At 36.9% G+C, this 21,258-nt stretch overlaps 1 protein-coding gene across 1 annotated transcript in view; it reads right to left on the reverse strand.

Annotated features, from left to right (window-relative positions):
- MBOAT2 (membrane bound O-acyltransferase domain containing 2) overlaps positions 1-21,258 on the reverse strand; it is a 93,530-nt gene that overhangs the window by 12,343 nt on the left and 59,929 nt on the right. The window contains exons 5-10 of the mRNA XM_033055694.1: positions 18,835-18,890; positions 11,451-11,505; positions 10,492-10,675; positions 5,442-5,634; positions 2,948-3,051; positions 2,541-2,605 (exon numbers count right to left, since the gene is read on the reverse strand). Of these exons, the coding sequence (XP_032911585.1) occupies positions 2,541-2,605; positions 2,948-3,051; positions 5,442-5,634; positions 10,492-10,675; positions 11,451-11,505; positions 18,835-18,890 (657 nt within the window). The remainder of the gene's footprint in view (positions 1-2,540; positions 2,606-2,947; positions 3,052-5,441; positions 5,635-10,491; positions 10,676-11,450; positions 11,506-18,834; positions 18,891-21,258) is intronic.

Below are 21,258 nucleotides of genomic sequence, written 5' to 3' on the forward strand. Positions count from 1 at the left end.
TATTTGCTTTAAAGTACTGAAATTGTCCCTGGAAAGCACTAGAGAGTGAACAAAACTCACTAAATTAACTAATGAAATTTCAGCTGTATCAGTGCAAGTGACATAAAATAGTGCCAAAAAAAAAAATCCTCAGATTTCAGTTTCAGAGTAAAAAAAATTTAAATGCTTCCATGGATTTGGCAATAATAAATCATGTTCAAATGCTTCATTTGGCAATCCTAAAAACAAACCAGGGAAATGCGGTCATCACAACAGGTTGACAAAAACTATTCAAATATACGTGATTCAGGTAATGCTCTAAAAGTGGGAAGATGCATCAACGAGGTACTGTCTTTGGTCTGGTTCTATAATTTCTTTACTAACTTAGGTGATAGACTGAGAAGTATTTTTTCCACGCTGTCTTCCCTTCCTTTATTGAGGTGGAAGGTGAGATGGACGAGATTGGCATTGTTTTCTTAGCAGAGAACACTAGAATCCAAAATTATCTTGGCATACTTGAAGGATGTTCTGAAATCAACAAGATGAAGTCCAAAGCATAGAAAATCTAATAAGAAAAGTGGAAGACACAAACCAGTACCATTCCTGAACAATACTGACAAAGTGTAGCTGAGTATGAATATGGATCAACACTGAGTATCAGCTAAACATGAAACAACAGTAGATTGTTGCTGCAAAAAAAGACAGATATAACACCCTTTCAACACATCACAGTATTACCCAAATAATTATAACCAATCCACTCAAATTAATCAACTCTGCCTCTAAAAAGCCAGGGGGAAACCTTGAAGGTCTTAGCAGAAGTACTACATCTACTCTAAGAAGACAAGAGGTTTGGAAAGATGTCAGAATTGAGCAACAAGAACCACAGAAGTTTTGCAAACATGACCAAAGACAAATGGAATGAGACGGTTTCTTTGGAAAAGAGAAAGAACGGGCTTTGGGGGAACATAACAGCCTTCCCAGCCAGGAAACATTATAATGATATACATTGTTGATATGTGCTACTATGTAAATACCTGCTTTAACTTACATGCATGCAACAATAATGCCTTTAAATTGCTCTATACTATGATTTACATAAAATATTTACTAAATCTCTTTGTGATCTGTATCACCATTAACTGCGATTTTTACAAGTTTGCTTTTACACACAACCAGGGTGTGAGGTATTAAAAGTGGATTTTTAATCCATGAGCTTGTCCTCTATGCATATTGTTGGACATTGCAGCTAACCAAATTATTAGTAACAAAATATATATTCTCTACCACTATTTATGGACCTCATATATGATCAATTAAAACAATTTTTTACTTGCAACAAAACTTTCACAGAACATCCACCTTTCCACACTCTTTCACTTTGATAGAATCAGTTTAGACTATCCCCAAGGATTCTTCTGTTATTGTTTCAAAAATACTTTTAAAGGAGATGCTTTAATTTTTCTTCACATCTTCTTTTATTATAACCCTGAGTAATTGATTTGCATTCTTGTCCTTTTAATTTTTAACAGAAATATTATGCTTCTTCACTAATAACTTTTGTTTAGAATCATTCCATTTAGGAGATTTGAAAGTTTGCTGAAACACAATACTGTTAAACTTCTGTTCTCTTACTAAATCAAAATAGCTAAATTACATATTTGGTTTTTGAAATGCTACATTTCAATACCCACAAGCATGCAACTTTTTGATTGTCCTAGCAATAGGACATTGGACTATTGAGCCAACCAGAATAATCACATAAAATCCAATTTCTTTTTTAAATTGGGTGAGCAAAATATTTAGGGATGAAATTATGGAAGAAAGAGATCATACTATGAAGAAATTTGATGGAAGAGACATCCTGTTGCCAGCTATCCTAGAATAAGGGGTAAAGTCCTCTAAGTGATCCCAAGATAGGGTCTCAGTTAAACTTGCACCTGTGGATAGGAGATCAACTCAACAGTGACTGGAAGAAGGGGAACAACATCCACACACTACTCAAGAACATTTCTACTTTCTCCTTGCCACAAAGAAGCAGAATGATGTAGTTCACAGGCCAGGCAAGGAGAAAGTGCAGCTGAGAGAGATTCATTAGGAATTTTTTGCGGACAGCACATTGTAGGGTTTGATGTCTGTCATGCACTCATAATGGAAAGAGCACAGAAAGTTCTCTCACAGAATGTATGGAAGTTCCTGTATTGCTCTGTGGCTAAAAACAAGGCAGAGCTGTCACAGGCTGAGGTGCACACTTTGCCTGTTGCTCTCAGCAACATACACTGGCTGAATGCTAAGAGAGGGAGAAAAGATGCCTCTGCAGATTGACACTTTCAGGTTTCCTATGGCTTGTGAAGAACAGTTTCTATCATAATCTGATAGCTTCCACTAAGAGAGGTCCTAAACTCAGAGGCTTTATTTCAAGTATTATAAGAAGGATCTCCTGCACAGTTGCTAAACAAGTGACGTTTATGGGAGTTAGCTTCAAATGTTATATCATCTTCAAAGAAATATTTATCTAAGAAACCTCAATGGAGAAAAATTTCCTTTAAAAAAATAAATACCTTTTGAGCCAAAGAGCTGTTTGGATATTCCAGTTATCAAGAAACATCTTGAAACTTGTGGAAAACTGTAAAGTAAAACAAACCAATTATTTCCATAACTGCAAAGTGTCATAATGTGTTTCAAAATACTTTTGTATAAATTATAAATCCTCCCACCCAAATTTGCAATGAGTTAAATTAGTTATTTACTCAACTACTTACAACCACAAAATATTTTGGAAGTCAATTGACAAGTAGAACATGTTCAAAACAGGCTATTTTCCACCCTTTCTAAAAGTGTGAACACACCACTTCTGACTGAGAACATATTCACTATCTAAAGGAACAAATGTGTAGGAAAAGTTACTGAAATTAAGAGCAACTACCTACATGGGCATGTAGGTTTTTTGAAAGAGCCAGAAACAAACCTCTATTTGCTGGATTCTGAGATTTGATATTAAATCCCAACGTGTAACTCCATTTTTATCGTAGCCTCTGAAACCAAACCCTGCTGCATTATTAATTGCATCTGCTGCAATGAGACAAGAAGAAACAAATTAATTATAAACTGTCTGTATTACAAATTGTGCACCACACAACATGCAGTTTGTTCAAAACATTTATCGCATTTTAAAGACTACATTTATTCACTTTTTCTTTTAAATACTGAGGATCACTTGAACAGAGAAGAATCCAAGCAACACTGGTTTCCAATTCAAAAACTTACACAAAAGCATAAGAATGAGAGGTAGCACTAGCTACTTCACAGTACAGATGTTCCCTGTCTCCCATCCCACCTACTTAGTCTTGCTTGAGCAATCAGAAAAACAAACTCAGTGAGACGCATCAAGACTACAGAACAGTGGCTGGTCGTAATGATTTGAGACAGCAGCTCAATGCTCAGATGCATGTCTTTGGTCTTCATTATGCAGCAACAGTGATGCTTAAAGCATAAAGATTAAATTGTGTGAATCCCTCCATGCAGGTGCACGTTCACAGCACCTCTCAGAGAGCAGCACAAACCTAACAGAAGAAAACAGTAATTTTCTAAGGAATGCAGAGCTCATCAAACATCCACTAATGGCACAAGGCCACTGTTACAACACCTTTAAATATGAAGTGTTTACAGTGCATGTCAAAGGTCAGATATTCTAAGCAAACAATATTTTTCCCTAGGAGAAGAAGATGCTACTGTCATCTGGACTATGCAGGAAAATACAAGGGATCTCTACTGCCTGTCACTTTTAGTCATCACCTTTGCTGAGCTTTGTTAGCTCAGACACTAACATTTCCTCAACTGTATTTTTCAAATTAGGATGGCCACATACAAGGAAATCAGGTGCTTTTGAATTTATAGTATTTTTACTTCCTTGTGAATGTTTTTTAAAAGATCTTTGAAAGTAACAAAATTTGCTGTCTTACATCTGATGTTGCTATGCCAACTTAAAACACTGGGCAATAGTTTCACGCTCAATTAGAAACAGTTGGAGACACAAACTCGGTAATCTTTCACAAGATAGAATGCCAAGACTAACTAGAGTAAGTACTCATTAACTAGCATTTTAGTATTCATTGTAAGTAATTAATTTCATTAACACATTTTTTAAAGTGTAAAGAATAGTAATGTACAACTCAAAGGTGTAACATCCAGTAAAACTGTTAAAGTTCCTCACATTCTACTTCTACCATTACAAGTTTACATGAGTCAAAGTAGAAGGAAGAAGGTTAACAAACCAGAAGTACAGAGCTGGCATAGTTTATTTTCATAGTTTATTTTCTTTGGTATTTACCAGAGGAATGCTAGCTCTACACTGCTAGCAAGCGCACAAGGAGGAATCCAACTGAAGTATTAAAGGCAAAAAAAATCCCAACTAAAATGATTCACTTCTCAGATGACTACTACTATTCACAGATGATGATATGGGCATATAAGAGCAGAATATTCAAAAGTATTTTTTTTCCACAACAAGCCCCAGCACTACTATATCCAGACAAGCTGAAAACATTTAATTCATTGACCAGGAATGAAACCAGCAGCTGTAAATGAGTCATGCTGCTCTGCTACCCTAAGGCTTTCTTTATTGCATTGTTCCCACAGATTTCCTCTCAAAAGAACTGAGACAAATATGTAAAACTGGAGAGGAGGAGGAAGCTGATGAAATCTGTTGTGTGAGCCATTTTCAAGATGTCAGCTTACTTAAATAAAGCATCTGACTGTTGTACGCATCGGTTTTTCACAAGCAACACAAAGTGAAATGCGAAATATTCTTTAAACTATATAATCTATTCAAGTGTCTTAAATAAGTTACTAAGCATAGTATCCTAGCCATTCAAAATTTTAGTAAACAGAGACTAATACTGAAGTGTCACCCATCAAATTCTGAAAAGGCCACCTATCATAAACAACAGAATAATGCATCTGAATTCCAAAGTATTAATTTTCCTTCATGATTGAATAACATCAAGCAAATTACTGACAACTAACCACAGAAAGAGGTTAAAATTAACTTTGAAGATAAAGCAAAAATAAAGGTATAAAATAAAATTTTAAAAAAACACAAACAAAAAGAAGAATTGTACAACAGACTAGATTTACTAGTATTTTTTCTTTTTTTTAGTTACTGTTCATTGAAACACTATCACTCTCCAAAAATCCTTAGGCTTCACTCAGACTTGTAAAGGAGACTATGCCCTCATTTGCAACACTCCCCCGACACTGCACTTACATTCTGGTAGCTTTTGTTTCTCAAAAGGAGACGCTATTCAATGTATGCAACACCTCAGAACACTTAAATGCAATCAGGTTTTCCTAACCTCAAGAGGGCACTGCCACTTCTTAACACAGACTTAAGTGTTCACATCTCAGATGACTCTCAATACATGCTCTTTCTGTTATTATGACATTTTTAAACATCTACTTACCTAAAGTCCATGCAAAATAATACTTGGGTCTGGCAGCCATAAGAGACACATACAGGTAGAAAAACCTTACAGGCCATGATGCTGTAGCTATGAAGTTGTCATCAATGTTGTATTCCACAGGCAAAGTTTTTGTAATAGTCACATGGAAGAGTAAGGACAGTCCACAGATCAAGAGTTTCTGTGCCACAGCTATCTGAAAATTTAAGACAGGAGATTCTGTAAGTTTCATTTTCTTTTGTTTATCTTCTGGAAACAAAGGAAAGTTATAATCTTCCTTCCCTATACAGATATACACATATGTTAATTTTTCAGTAATATTTATACTAGCAACTTTAAAATAGTTTATTAAAAAAACTCTCTATTTTATACAGACTCGAGGAATATATTGATGAAGTTGTGAGCATCACTTCTGGCCAACACAACAAATCCAGTCTAACTACAGTGAGTCTCTAAAAGCTCTTTTAATAACCAGACCACCTTTTGCAACTCAATTTTTTTTCTTATTTTCTTGTCAAATTACTGAAGCAATTAAATTGTTAAGACATCATAACACAAAGTATATCATCTAGGAAAAAGTAATAATATCACTGCAGAGATTCCAAAACAATGGCAAACTTCAGTTTCTTTTCAGGACCCTTTGGCATAATGAAGATGTTCAATTGCTGCCCAACTCAACACATCTATCATCTCTGTTAGATTATCACAGCATCTAAACTCTAAATCAACTAAAAGATTGGAATTGTTTATGAATTTCAGCCCAAATTTCAGCTAATCAGTTCTAGATAGACCTGTTTTCCCAATCAGAGTGACCAAGCTACAAGGGACAAACAATATGCTCACAGAAGTGTATTGTTCAGATAGCACTTACTCAATTTTTCTCAAAATTCAACTTTGCTATAACCACTATAGTAAAGAGTATGTACTTTCAGCAGAACTTCTCTAAGGTTTTATGATAATACATACACAGCAATATATGCCTGACACTGACTGCTCTAAGCCACTAGTCTGATCCATACCCCAAGGGCAGACACCATGTTTTGTAAAAGTCCCCACTAACGTACTAAACCAAGCATCAACAAAAAAAGAAGTTTGAGAGCTAATTCACTTAAATGTAATTTTCAAGTTTTTATTTTGTGTAAACTTGACAGTTAAACATCACAGTTTTAATTTACATTACAATGACACAGATACTAAACTTGACAAGAAAACAATCTACTTTTGTTTGAAGCATCAGAACAAAAATATAATCAGGATCTATCTGTCTAAGCTGCTTCCAGTACACCCACCCAAACTTTTAAAGATAACATCCTGCTTCACTGAGAGTTTAGCTCCACATGAAATTCCAAAATAAAGGGCAATTCTTTTCCATGATACAGAATGGAGCAGTAAATGTTCAACTGAAAGCACACACTTGGGCAAGGCACACAGTATCCAAGATTCACCAAGTTGCACAGATGTAAGAAGTGCTACAACCTGATTTAAAAATTAGGCTTGGAAAAGTTGTAAAACAGGGAGGGTATTTTTGGATAGTGCATGTATTTCTCTTGGTTCATCTCAGAAGATATTTCAGAGAGGATCTGGAATCCCAGTTATTTTTAAAAAACAGTCAGATAATTCAGGAGGTAACTACCTATTAATGGTTAAAGCTGGTGCTTAATTATTTGTTTCTACTTGCTTTCTAATAAACTTCATTTTAATACTTTATTCTATTACAAGAGTTCTATGTGAAGAGCATTAATTTTCCAGAAGTCTTCCTTTGTTATTCTAGAACTATTCATAATCTCTCTCTCTGCTACAGCAGAGGAAAGTTCAGTAGGCTTAACACCCTCAGGATCTTAAATAGAAATGAATGTTCATAAAATCAGTTGTAATGAATTTTTAATTCTGGTATGCAGTATCTGACAAATGCAAAAGTCTGATATTGGTAAATATCAGAAGGCATCACCCCAAGTTCTGCAGACATTTGCAATGATTTAAGACCTAAGCCATAATTACAAGTCATTAGGGAAGGTGTGGTGGTATGTTTGTCATATGGTGGCATGTTTGGTTTCGGTGATTTTTTGTTTTTTCACAACGAGTTAGTTTCAGACTAATCAAATTATCTAAATCAAGCTACACTGTGCACTGACACCAACAGGATCACTGTTCAATTGTTCAATCACCTATTGAAATGCATTTGGTAAAACATTCATTCACTTTCTATTACTTAATTAACCAGGTTATTAATAAAACTTTCTTTGCCAAGGCATAAGTGGGCAATCACTGAATTGCACAGTCACTTAGGAGGGTTGGTCAGTTTTTACAGGGATGAAGTAACTTGAAATTTCATTTCATGCACTCTTTAAAGTTTTCAACATAGCAAAATAACTGTTCTGCTAAGGAATTAAAAGACAGTAAGATGCAGGTACTTAAGCTAGAAGACAGTGCCAGAACAAAACTAAATGTGCATAAACTAGATGGGAATATAATTTGATTAAAAGCTAGACACCTAATTGGAGAAAGGAGCAGCTTTCTAATTGAAGAAATAAAGGTAAAACATTCACAGAGCTCAGAAATTTTAGAAATAAATTACTGCATTAACATGTATGATATATAAAAATAGATTAAAAAATAGAGAGGAATCGTCAAAAATTTTATTTGAATGAACTTTTTCTTAGTTTGATAAAGAATCAGTACATAATACACAATATTGAATGGTATTAAAGTACATTATTCTGAGGAGGTCGGTACCGCAGATAAAAATTATAGATAATTAAGCAAGAACATTATAACCTGCAGGAAGATTCTCCATAATAAGCAAAAAAGCAGATATCTGTTGACAGGAGTCTTGTATTTTAAGGGTAGCCATAATAAAAAGAAACTTACAAAGACAGATATTAATTTCTGAGAGTTGACACCACTTTGAACACCAACAACTGATAGCTTGCAAAAAGGCACAATAGGAGGGATATAAGAAGTAAGTTTTAATATGATGACTTGATTCATTTAACATGCAATGAACACAGCAAAAGTACTAATCCAAGTTAACATCATGCAGTCAACACACAGTATAGAGGAGGTTGGCATGAACTAGTTTGGTTATATAATTATATTTAATAAGAAATTAAACTTACTGTAACTCAGCAAGGATTCTTTTTTATTTATGATATCAACATTTGCTGATCCCCACTACATTTCAGATTTTTTTAGTTACCTAAAAATTTATTCTTCTTGAAATAATAACAAATTTAAAGTAATAATATAAAGGTAATGGTATTTAAACATTCTTCTAGAACAAGACAGTGAATATTTTAATTGATACAGCAAATGCAGTAAAATTGTGTCATTCATCTTTCTCCAAAAGCACACAATACTTACTGGTGTTATAAAACACAGCCAGATTTCTTGAACACCAGTTGGGAGATGAAGTATCAGGAGCAAAAACAGCTTCTCTTTCTTTTTATGTCAAAAGCTAATGCAGCATAAATTGCAAAAGTTTCAAGCATCTTAAGAGCAATTAATTTTAAGGAAAACCACTTACCTGAAAGAAGAAGCCATGATAGTTTTATATTTATTTCTATTGACCTTGTCCATATTACTAGCAAGATTATGTGGTAAAAAGCCAGGAAGTCCTATCAGGCAATCAGTAGACGTGTGTCCAGAAGTACTACAGGCAGATTTCGCTTACCTCCATTCATTGCCAAGAATTTTACTACATAACACTTTTCTGCAGAAACAGGATTTTTTTATAAAGTTCCCAGTAACATACCACACCAAGCACCAACAAAAAGAGAAGTTTGAGAGCCTTTACTGGGCCAAAACAATATTTAGACACAAAAGTGCCTTCAACTTTGTCGATACAACAGATCAAAGTGATGTGATGCTGGTCTACACAAGAAATTTTCCCTGCATCTTTCACCCTTCCTAAGTTGTTCCACAGCTCACTTGTGTGAGCTCATGTGCTATGTCAACTTGTGGAGCACCTTCAAGTGTTATCATCCTCCAGTTATGAGTTCAGATTCCAGTTGTGCAAGTTACTACAATCACACCAGATGGGTAGAATGGAACATGCAAAAAATCCTCAACCCCTCAACCACTTTCCAAGGATGGAAGTGGTTGGAGATGCCTCAGCTGAATGGGAAGCACTCCCAGTTGGCCCAGCTGTGGGGCCCTAACCTCTAGATGGCAGGACAAGACAAGCAGCTACATGTGGGAATGCCTTAATCTGCTCCAGCAACAGTTGGTCTCACGTGGTAAGCAGAACACGGGCAACCGGTGCTGGAATTAGCAAAAGCCATCCATGTGAAGTGTTCCAACCGACCCCATGATAATTCTGCCTCTTACGTGAGGTAAGAATAATCTTAGGCACATGTAAATTTAAATGCCTGATACATTACTATTTAAGACAATATGAAAAGAATGAAAAAATAATATCCCGCACTCTGGGCATTAACCTAATTGAACTAAATCTTTACAGGAACAAGTTTTGCGAGCTTTTGATTTAAATTCAGGTCATATAAACTCTCCTGTAAGGCTTGATCAACTGGACTATTTTCTCTATGTATCTGGTCTCTTCTCCAAAAACAGACCAAAGAGAAAAAAGCCCTTGTGTCTTGGAATATTGTTCATAGTGTTGTGGTTAGTACATCTTATACTACATCTTCAGATCAAAATCTGTCTTTAATACCTCTCTACATGACTGCAAGCATGAAAAACAAAACTATTTCTACGACTTTTTATATTTGTTACATATGACTTGGTTTGTATGCACAGTATATGCTTTGAAGTGAACATGCATGAACAGTTTTAATTTAAAGATGGCTTTTTACCATATAAGCTTGTTAAGAAGCTCCAAATTAATCTGCTTTCATCCACAAGGTCCAGACTGGAAACCATGGAGAAAACCTGTCTTTAAAAAATAAGCATATAACTTTTTGAACAGGGAACTATTCTGTTGATGAATGAACTCCAGACACAGCTCAGCAGTTATGCCTGTAAATGAAGAGTGCAAACCAAGCTTTCCATGCAATGGTTCCATAAGCATCAGCACTGCAAGAGTCATACATCTTACATTTGGGGAAGGATCCGTTTGTTCATACTTTGTATCTTCCTTCCCATTTGCTTCAGATTGCTGCAGTCGGTATGATCTGCCTTCAATGAAAGTAATATAGTCTTTGTAAGAGCACAACGGGCCTGCCAGGATACCCATGAAATTACAGTTGTAACTTAAATACTCCAGTAGACTTGGCATGCGTCTGTAATTCAAAGACAAGCAACTCGTGAGATGGATTGTGTAGTTCTTCAGGATTTCCACAGTAGGAAAAGTCATACTCCATGCTATCACTCACTCACACTGCAGTAAAAACCACATGGACAAGAGCAGCCTGTCTTTAAGCTGTAATCACAGCTTAAAACATTCTACACATACCATTTCTCTCCAACCCATACTGACCATTTTCAGACAGACCTCCCAAACTCTACTTGCTCAGTAGAGGTGTTTGACTGAAGCTGAGCCCAAGGAAGGAAAGGGAAGGCAGTTTTCCTAAGTGTTTGTTCAACTGTATCAAGTTCTCTATTTTTCCCTCAACAATTGAATTAATAAACAAAGGTTTAGGTTAACTGGCAATTTCAATTAAAGCAAATGTCTCAACACTCTCTTGCCCAAAGCATCATACTATTTTCAAGTGTCCTGAATAAAGAAATAAGAAAAGGTAAGTTAAATACTGAATTTAACAATGTTTCTTCACCAGCTACTTCATATGTATACTAACAGTTTACTAGTCTCCTATCTGATACAGCATTCATTTGCATAGACTGCATAGAACTTAAATTTTTTTTCTAAATAACTATAAAACCTACTCATAGTGATACTTTTCAGAAGAACAGATGTATAAATTAAACTACAAATATATAAAAACATGGATCTGTTTTACATGAGTTTGTAAACTTTGTCTTAAACGTGAGCTGTAGAGACTACACATTAATAAAGCACATAAAAACATCCCCAAAGCAGAATGTCTGAAAGCCTACCTTACAGCCAAACACCTCTGTGATGGAGTCAAGTCTTCATTTTTCCGAAACATTCCTAGGGAAGAGGAGAGGAAAAAGAAAAAAATAAAGAAAAGTTAAATCCCCCACATTTTCCTCAGCAGAACAAGCCTCATGCTGCAATGCAATTTCTTAATATCTCATGCAATCTCAGAACTATTATGTCACATAACATTTTTGCTGGAGTTGGATCAAACAATTCTTACTGACAAAATTACAAAGTCTCATATCTTCAGTTTTATCCAGCAGTGCCTAAACATGAAATCACGTGGATTTCAGGAAAACCTTAAGACAATTTGAAAAAAGTGTTAACAAAACCAATTCTCCTACATTGGTCGAGATTTCAAAGTCTGCAGGTTTTAAAACTCTTTATTTCCAATTCTGGAAACAGGATAAGCCCCAAACATTGCCATTAGTCACTGCAGTTCTGATGCACAAAATGAACACAGCTCAAGAGAGATTTCAGCAATTCAAAACTTATAGCAGACCTCAAGATCAGCTTTGCACTGCAAGTAAAGGTTGTGACCAAGGTCCAGTGAAGCAGGCATGGCAGTCAAGGGTGCCACAGCCTTTTTCCTGAGCACTAACAAGAAGCTCTAACCTGCTAGCAGAAGGGGGCAGTCCAAGTCTAAGTTCAGCAGCAAGACTGAGTTTACCTTCTTGCCATATGTGGCTATTTCTGAAATGCTGGCGACCTATCCCTGAAAAGTAGACTTCAAAATCTGCACTCCCACGAAAAAGAGAAGCAAAAAATAAGACTTTCAACATTTTAATTTATTATTAAATACACTAATACAAGGGAACAAAAAAAGTAAAGCTCCCTCCTTCAGACAGCTCTGGCTAATACCAGCCAGCACTGTCTGCCAGAATGACCACTTCAGATCCTCCTGCAGACTTCTCTAGTGGTTCAAACACTCCACATGCAGCCATTTCCTACTGTTCATATTTGCATTTTTTCTGTGGCATTGAAAGTACTAAAACCTTTATGCACATAGCTTCCTAAAGGAAGTCAAATTTATGGTATTGCACTTCAATTATCTTCCTCCACAGCAGTGCTTAAACCCAACAGCCAATTTCTAATCAAGTCTGACAAAGAGCAGGGCAATATAAATATGAAATCTTAACGTGCTTTAAGAAAATAGGTGTTCCTGTACAAGATTTTCCTCCTTTCATAGAAAGCTTGCCTTCAACCCCACTCCTTAATGCCAGTAAATCCACGGAGAGAAGCCTTTATACTTGATCCAGGGTAAGTTTCAACTGGAGTCAATTTTTTTTTAGATATCAAAATCAGTCAGCCTTATGACAAAAAAAGATTGAGGAGCTGAGGGGAAGTAAAAGCTAATTTAATTCTATGACTCATGGAAATATTTGTTATCTACAAAGAAGATAATTCTGTTGTCTTAGTGTGAGTCCAGTGTGGCCATGATCTACACGCACTTCAAAATGACTTCAAAACCACACTTCTAGTCTTCAACAAAGCTGAGAATGCACAGGGAGTTACCAACTTGCCATCTCCTCTCTTTCACTATGATGTGAGAAAGTGCCTTCTTGGTCCTGATCCTTCACAATCCAAAGTCATCCCCATTCATACTCACTCAGGGCAAGAAACTGAAGAACAAATTATCACCCCCCAACTTCATACAGCACCTTCTCATCCTCATCATTACATTTTCACATCTTCTCCTTCATTCAGTAGCAAAGACTTTCATGTTGATAAAGCTACTGAATAAAAAATGTGGAAGAAGTATCTTGAAAGATTCTGTAACCTTTAAGGCCATAATATCACAGTTCTCAGGTAGTGAATCTCTGACATTAATAAAAACAGAAATTCAACACAAAGACACCTATAGATGGATATAGACCCCACCATGTGGCTAGAGAAGTGTCCCATACAGACCCTTCTGTCTCTGCCCACACATTGCAAACTGACTGGAGCAGGAGCCTCCTTTGCCATTATATTCCACATAAGTATTTTACCCTTAAGTAGGGCAGGAGGAAGCAATCACCCAGTGTGTCCAAATGAACTTGCATATAACCAGATTAGCCACTAAATAAAAGCAATTAGTCAAATGAAATATTTCAAATTACTGGCATGATATCAAAAAGGAGGAAAGAACCTCAAACCTGAAATAGAAGAATCTAACCACTGAAACACAATCTGTGGTTTTGGAGAGGTAGGAGTCTATTTAAAACAGGTTTGAGTTATATTCATACATACGAAGTCATTTAAGGCCCAGATAACTTCATGAGCAATTCACTTGCTGTCTCAAACATATTGCATCCCAGTAAGCCTCCATTAAATTTTTATTTCCCTATCTCACTAAGGTTTCCATCCAGCCAGCAGATTCTTTGTGTTGTGTTGTTTTGTTGGGTTTTTAAAAAATGCCTTCTCAATGTCTTGAAGGCCCATTTATCATAGCATGCAAGAACATCGTGATCTCTGTGATACTCTTCAAAGCTTTCAGGAAGCTACCGTTAAAGATTTTTAAATCTTAGAAACATGGAAGAGGTGCTCTTACATTGATGCTTATTCAATATGAAATTAATCAATAAATACACATTCACTACTTCCCAGCCCATGGGAACAGAGACCTCATAAACCATAGCTGCTCCCTACCTACTACACACAGGAGATGAAGAATTCCCACTTCAGCAGCACACTGCTGCTAGGGAGCTCATAACGTTTTGTAACATTCCTTTGGGAATTTTAAGTACAGTTTCCTTCTGTCCTAAAGCAGGAGACTACTACAACAACTGCAGCTCTTACTACCAAATGACACAGCAGAGATTAGAGAAAATGGGTTTTACCAAACATATGTTAGAGAGGTGAAACAATTTGGTCACTCAGAAACTGTAACTCCATTTTCTCATCTGCAAAGCAGGAAATACTCCTATGTTCCTTCCTTGGTAAAATAATTTTGTAAACCACCAGTAAAAAATTTTCTCAAGTGGTCTGGATCATGAAGAAATTCTGTCTTTACATTACTTCTTGAGAGCCTATACCCTAATGGTAACAAACCCAACACCTTAGGCACACACCACAATCCTGCCACATAGATTTTATTATGGGATATTATGACTTCTCTGAGCTCTCACTACAACAGTGTTTACACACATATCATGGCATCACCTCAGCTTAAACTTCTCCACTTCTGTATCTGTATGGAAATCTGGCTAACAAGTATCTAATAATGCTTAGCCATAGGATTATATAATAAACATAGATCCTATTGCAGGCTCTGTTGCAATTACAATAAATTTTATGGTTCTGAAATGAATCCCCAAATACATGTTGTTATTAAAACATTTTAAGATCCAAACACAGACAGACAATAACTTTTACTTGTTATACTACACTGACAGCAACAAAGGCAAATAAGTAATGAATGCCCACCAAACAAAACAGAAAAAAAACCTACAAAAAAAGCAACATAATTTACAAGTCTTAATATCTACAGAGTCATACAAGCAAAATGCAGGCACAAAACTATACTTGAAGACTTACAAAGGGAAAAATACAATATAATTCCTTTAACCACTAAGGACGTGTACAATAAAAAAAAAGTTTGGTAACTGAAACAATAATCACCATGCCAGCACTATCATAAGAGAGAGCACATTTGAAAAAAAAAAAAAAAAATCAAGAGGTTCTTGGAGAGAGAGCAATAAAAGGAACTACCAAAAAAACCCCCAAAACAGTACCACACTAGGGCACTTTCACTGATATACAGTAATTTCATGATTACAAGCCGCACTGACTATAAATTGCATCTCTGGGCGTCGGCAACATTCGTTCTTTGTCCATACATAAGCCGCACCTGATTATAAGCTGCTAGGTCATTCGCAGCGAGGACCCGCGTGCAACGAAGTTGCCAAATAGTAACAGAATCGCGGGATGGCGGGGTTTACTGGCTCGGCTCGGGCCATGCCAGCTCGGGGCTGCCAACAGTGCCAGGCGGCCCAGCTCGGCGCTGCCGCTCAGTGGGGCCGCTCAGGGCCAGCTGCCGCTGCCGCCGGGCTCGCTTGCCCTGGCCCAGCACTGCCCCGCGGTGGCAGGTGGGGACGGAGCTCCCCTGCCCACTCCCACAGCGCTGGTGGGAGGTGGGGACGGAGCCTCCTGCTCCCATGGCGCCTGTGGGAGGCAGGCACGAAGTCCCCCGCACCCGCGGCGCCGATGGGAGGTGGGCACGGAGCCCCCCTGTCTCACCCTGGGCCATGGGGTTGGCAGGAGGGAGCACCCACCTCTGCCCCGGGCCACGGGGATGGCAGCACGGAGCTCCCCGCCTCCCAGCCCCCCACCTCCTCCCCCCACCCCCCGCACTGCCGGCACCGAGCCGGGTTCCACCCACCGTGCAACATAGTAACCAATTTGTAACAATCATGCAATCCTGGATTTTACTGGCAGGTGCTTGGCTCGGCACCTCGGCTGCACTTCCAGGGTTGGAAATTTCAGAAAATTTTTCACATATTAGCCGCTCCTGAGTGTAAGCCGTGCAAGCCGCATTTCCGGGGTGGGAGCAAAATTTTAGTCAAAATGTCAAAATTTAGTCAAAATGGTGCGGTTTATAATAATGAAATTACTGTAATTTACATAAATATTAGAAAGCAATGGTTTTTGTTAAACAGCAGCAAATTTTTTGTTCTTATAAAATTCCTTTTGTTCCCTTAACTCTGTTATTAACCTGAAGTGTTGCATAAATAAATCTAAATCTTACCATAAAAATTAATATGGACATCAGCAGTTTCCAAATGACGTAAAAATATTTCTGCCTTTAGTATATACATGTGAGATGCCAGGGATAATCAGCAAAATTACAAAGCAAGCATTAACACACTGACTACTCTTTTTAGGCACTCCTCATTTGAGTAATAAGGAATTGCAAGGTAATGACTATCAAAGATTGAATTTCAAAATGTAAATCAGAATACATGAAAGGCATACTCCAAATCTCTACAAGTGTAAGTTTCTGATCCATGCAAACTTCCGAAAAGCCTGTATTATACAGCAAGCTTAAAGTACAGAATCACAGTTGGAAGGGACCCACAAGGATCATCAAGTCCAAATTGGATGCAACTTGCATTTAATTTTCCTGCTTTAAAAAATCTCTCACAATAAGAGTACAAGGGTGTAACAGTTACAGGGGTCACTGCTATTTGTGTATGGAACTCCATACTAGTTTTCAACTTGGAATCAAGCATATCCATTTAGCTACACAGACACTTGAATATGCAGCATGAGTGAGTGGCCTTTGTGGCTAAATTCAGTTCACTCCAGGACCTTCAAATGAAACCAGCTGAAGACAACAAGGTGGCTGCCATGGAAAGATCAAGTCCAGAAGACTGGCCTCTACCAAATACCAACCTAGTTACCACTGGAATCTTAAAGTTTACCAGGAACTTCCAACACATTTTTTTCCAGCTGTTTATTATCATTACACTCCTTGGATGTACTGGTAAAAAACGAGGGGAGAAAAAGTAATTGATGATTAATATAGCCAGGCTGATATGACTAGAGGCTCAGAGTGCCATTAATCACTTAGAATGATTGCCAACATCATCTGCTCTCCTGTCACTATATCTCTAAGTAATTTCCAGCGGAAGCATGTACCTTTGTACAGCGAACAAAAGTACACCAACAGCAGGGCTTGTTTTCATTAGTTTTTCATGAAGGATCCCTTTTAAGTTGTCTAAGGTTAAAAAACTTTGCTTTAGTGTAATCTTAGTCTCCTCTGTATATATTTTCTTATCTCATGACACCAGATTATCAGTTGCTCCTGAATTCACATTTGTCACATCAACTTTTTAAAGTCATGATCACACCACAGTTGTGACCATCCAACTCAAGGTATAGACTAAACACTGCAGACACAACCAGAGAGAATTTTTTCCAATATACTTTTAGCTACTCCTCAAGGGTTGACAAAGAATTTACAGGTCAATGAGGAACAAAATTTCAAGATGTACTCTATAATTCAGTGCTATCTATAAAGAAATCTAGAAGAAAATACAAATCATCTGAATTAATTTAAGTGGGAAAAAAAATCTAGTCTAGCTGGACATAAAAGTTAAGAATAGAGTTAAGTGAAACATCTGTCTCAAGACTGCCAGGAACATCCACATGCTTGTTCCATACCACCATTCCACTATTTGTGCATGATGTCAGCACATTCAGAATAGCTCTTTCCCCTAGCACAATAATAGTAAGAGGAAGCATTCATACTTGATACTAGAACAATTACTTCCTTACAATAACCTGTTTCCATTAACTTGTGTACTCTGTACTTCAGTTGATCATAGCTTGCAAGATAACTCCTAAATATATTTTCTCTGGAAGTTAAACATCAATGTCTTTGACCAACTAGATACGCCTAGTATTATTTATTTTCATTCATACAAAAATATTAAATAAAAGTCTTTTCCCAACTTTTCATAGTCCTGAATGTTTTTGCCTACAGGCTTCTCTAAACAGTGTCACTTAACAAGAATGGAGAAAAAAAAAAAGAAACACCAAGAGCACTATGCATATGAGACAAAAACACATTAAAGTTCATGTACAATGTTAATAATCAGTATCAGAACCACAAGTGTCTTAATCAAGTGTCTGGAGCTACATTCCCAAATCTTCAACTGACATCTGTAGGTCCAAGTGATGCAAACTAATTGGATAGATTTATTAAATGACATTTTCAAACTTCAAAATGAAAATTACTCCTTTGAATTTCAAGGAAACTAAAAACCTAGTTATCCTACCCATGAAAGCCAATATTAAGACTCCTTGTCACAACTAGGGCATTTATCTGATGGATACATCTGACAGGAGAAAAGACAAACATAATTACATAATCTTCCTGTTCACAGCAGTCTGTTAGCTGTGAGTGTAATTATGGTACTACATAAAATGAAACACATGAAGGTCTTATAAAAATCAGCATATATGGCACAAACTAGGGAAGTGCTCAAGAATTATCATTTTAAAACAGAAGGTGCTTAACAACTGAAATTACATGTGCTTTTTCTATCCATTCATCAGCAACACAGGTGCCTGAATCAGGAAGTTCTTTACTTAACTCTCACAGTCAATACCCCAGCCCAAAAGAATATCTTGCTCTTTAAACAGACTCCAGAAGTGCCATTGGTCTTATGATAAGTCGTATCTTCTGCACAGTGTTAGCATTTTTAGAGCTTCTGTAGAGTCCAAGCAACATTTCTCAGTACTTTCATTAAAAAGCATTAATGAAACAATTGAGACACAATAATTTATTTTCCCTTGAAACACAAAACTGGTCGAAAGTAATTCACTGACTCACAATGAGCTTTCCTTAAATTTATTTTGGACGGAAAATTAAACACAGTAAAGAAATCTTACCATCATGAATCTCAAATGCCAAACTAGTGATCTTCTGTGTAATTATCATCATTGGACTGTCACAAAAAAAAATGAAGAAAGAATAATTTAGATACAAATTCAGGATTTTCTTTCACTTATAAATACCAGGGGAAGTTTATATTAGGAGTCCAGGTTAACTACTCTACATCTTCAATGCAAGAAAAAAGTAATTCGTTTTTTAGCTCAAACCATTGCAGAATTTTCAATGCAATGAGAAGAATTTAAGTTTTAAATGTAGTCTTCAATATCACCTGTCTTTTATTGCTGCATTAGGTTTTACAAATACAGCTGAAGTGTTTCATGTGTATTTTCTACTAACATAATTTGGCTTTTTTTTACAGGGAGAAGAATAAAGGACCGAGCAATTATATTAATTGTAAGTTGCAGTAGCAGTAAGCAAAGGACAAGAAAACTATAGCAAAGTTGAATATTGAAATTAGCTATTTAACTATGCAGACCCCTTCTGTGTTTTTTTCTAACACCTGATCCTATCTTTGATTTTTTAATCAAGAACTATTATTTGCTTCAAGTAAACATATCTGAAAAAACAAAAACCCAGCATCATTATGCTGGCTCAAACAGAGTTCACTTTGTTCTGAATTTAGTACACTTGAGTGAATCTTAAACTGTCCAAGAAATATTCTGCACTGGCTAGTCAAGTCAGTTTTGTACTGAGAAATTATACCATTCTCATAGTATCTAAGAGTTTTTGCCTGATGTGAATCTCAACATTATAAACACCCTCTCTGGGGTCGGGAAGCAATGGGGAATGCATAAAGTAAACTACTAGAATTTAGAAATTCGATTTTGAAATCAGATCTCAAAAAAAACATCAGGGTTGAATTTACCTAGAAGTATCTGAGCTGGAGATAATAAAACCCAAACCAAAAACCACCACCACCACAATAACAACAAAAAGCCCCCGATAAACAAAAAATCCTCACAATAAAATAATCATTCTGTACAATGGGCACTTAGTTTTTTCATGTCTTGAGTGCACTCTGTATTTTTATAACACATTAAGTTGGCACAAAAACACAAATCCAAAAGCCACCAAGTCCTCCTTCAATAACAGGGTTACATCAGTATTTTGCCATTTAGTTCAGTCCATCAAATTGACTTTTTATTTTTGTTTTGTTTTTTGTTAGGTAATGGTTAAAATGGTTTCAAAGCACACAATTATTTCCAGTCCTGAAAATGCAATTGAGGGGAAAAATTTTCTAGGGTACTACCAATACCCCAAAATCCTGATAACAAGACTAGAGTGACATACAAGGGTCATAAAGAATACTAAGTAGGAACAGAGAGTCTGGTAAATCCCTCATACCTTTTGCTAGCATTTAATCTGTAGGCCTCCTTGGTGCTGGCAGAAATCCCCAACTGACTCTAAACATAATGGGTTTTCCTTCTGTAAGCAGACATGTGACAGCATGGGTCCTGCCTGGTGGAAGGATGGAGTCCAGGAGGAACTTGGTCAGCCCTTACATTAATTCCAGCTGATAAATCTGTCATTGTTATCACAGCAGACCCTGGTATTCCAATTTTTTTTTCTCCTGAAGCAGCTATTCCAGTATCATCAAATATTTGGCTGAGGAGCAAAAATCCAGAGACTAAAAGAGGAAGAGTCCTTCCTGGCACAGTGAGGCCGTGAAGCAGGATTTTAACAATCCCTTTTAGGCCCTGGCAGAAAGGCAAAGGAGGCAGCTGGGATCTGTTAGTACTACAGCCAGGACCACACAGCTCTACACAAGCAATTGCATCTCCAGCATGATGTGTCCCCAGCTTTCGTCACTGTCAGTGCACTGAGACTTTACTTAAAATTTTGAGCAGATTTTCTCAGTTTGAGCACCTCAGAGAGGCACTGCATGCTAGGAGAAATATCTAGGTAAACACATTTAAAGCTCTTTTGGGGTTAACCAGTATATAAATCCATGCCAACATCTTTAGAAGAACTTGGTCATGTTGGAGTTCAATAGCTGATTAGGAAACGTTACAGGGTTGGTTTTTTTTTTTGAGCCTACTCTCTTTTCCCAGAACCAGAGAAAGTTTTCTTTCTCTAGCCTGTTTTGAAAGTTATCTCTGTCTCATTTCATGGGAGCATATGCAGTGTATGCCAGAGATTTAATGTGATATGCATACATCAAGCTCTCAAACTGGCACATGAAAGGGTGGTTTAAATCTGCCATCTCAAACATATAATCAAAGAGTTAGATCTAGGGTTCAGAACAGTTCTGTTCAGAGCACAGAACTCATAAATCATGAAATAGTTTGGGCTGGAAGGGACCTTGAAGATCATCTACCTCCATCATCCCTGTCCTGGGCAGAGACACCTTCAATTAGATCAGGTTACTCCATCCAACCTGGCCTTGAACATCTCCACAGATGGGATGTGGGAATCTTTGG

Source organism: Catharus ustulatus, chromosome 3 (genome assembly GCF_009819885.2).
Source record: "Catharus ustulatus isolate bCatUst1 chromosome 3, bCatUst1.pri.v2, whole genome shotgun sequence".
NCBI lineage: Eukaryota > Metazoa > Chordata > Aves > Passeriformes > Turdidae > Catharus > Catharus ustulatus.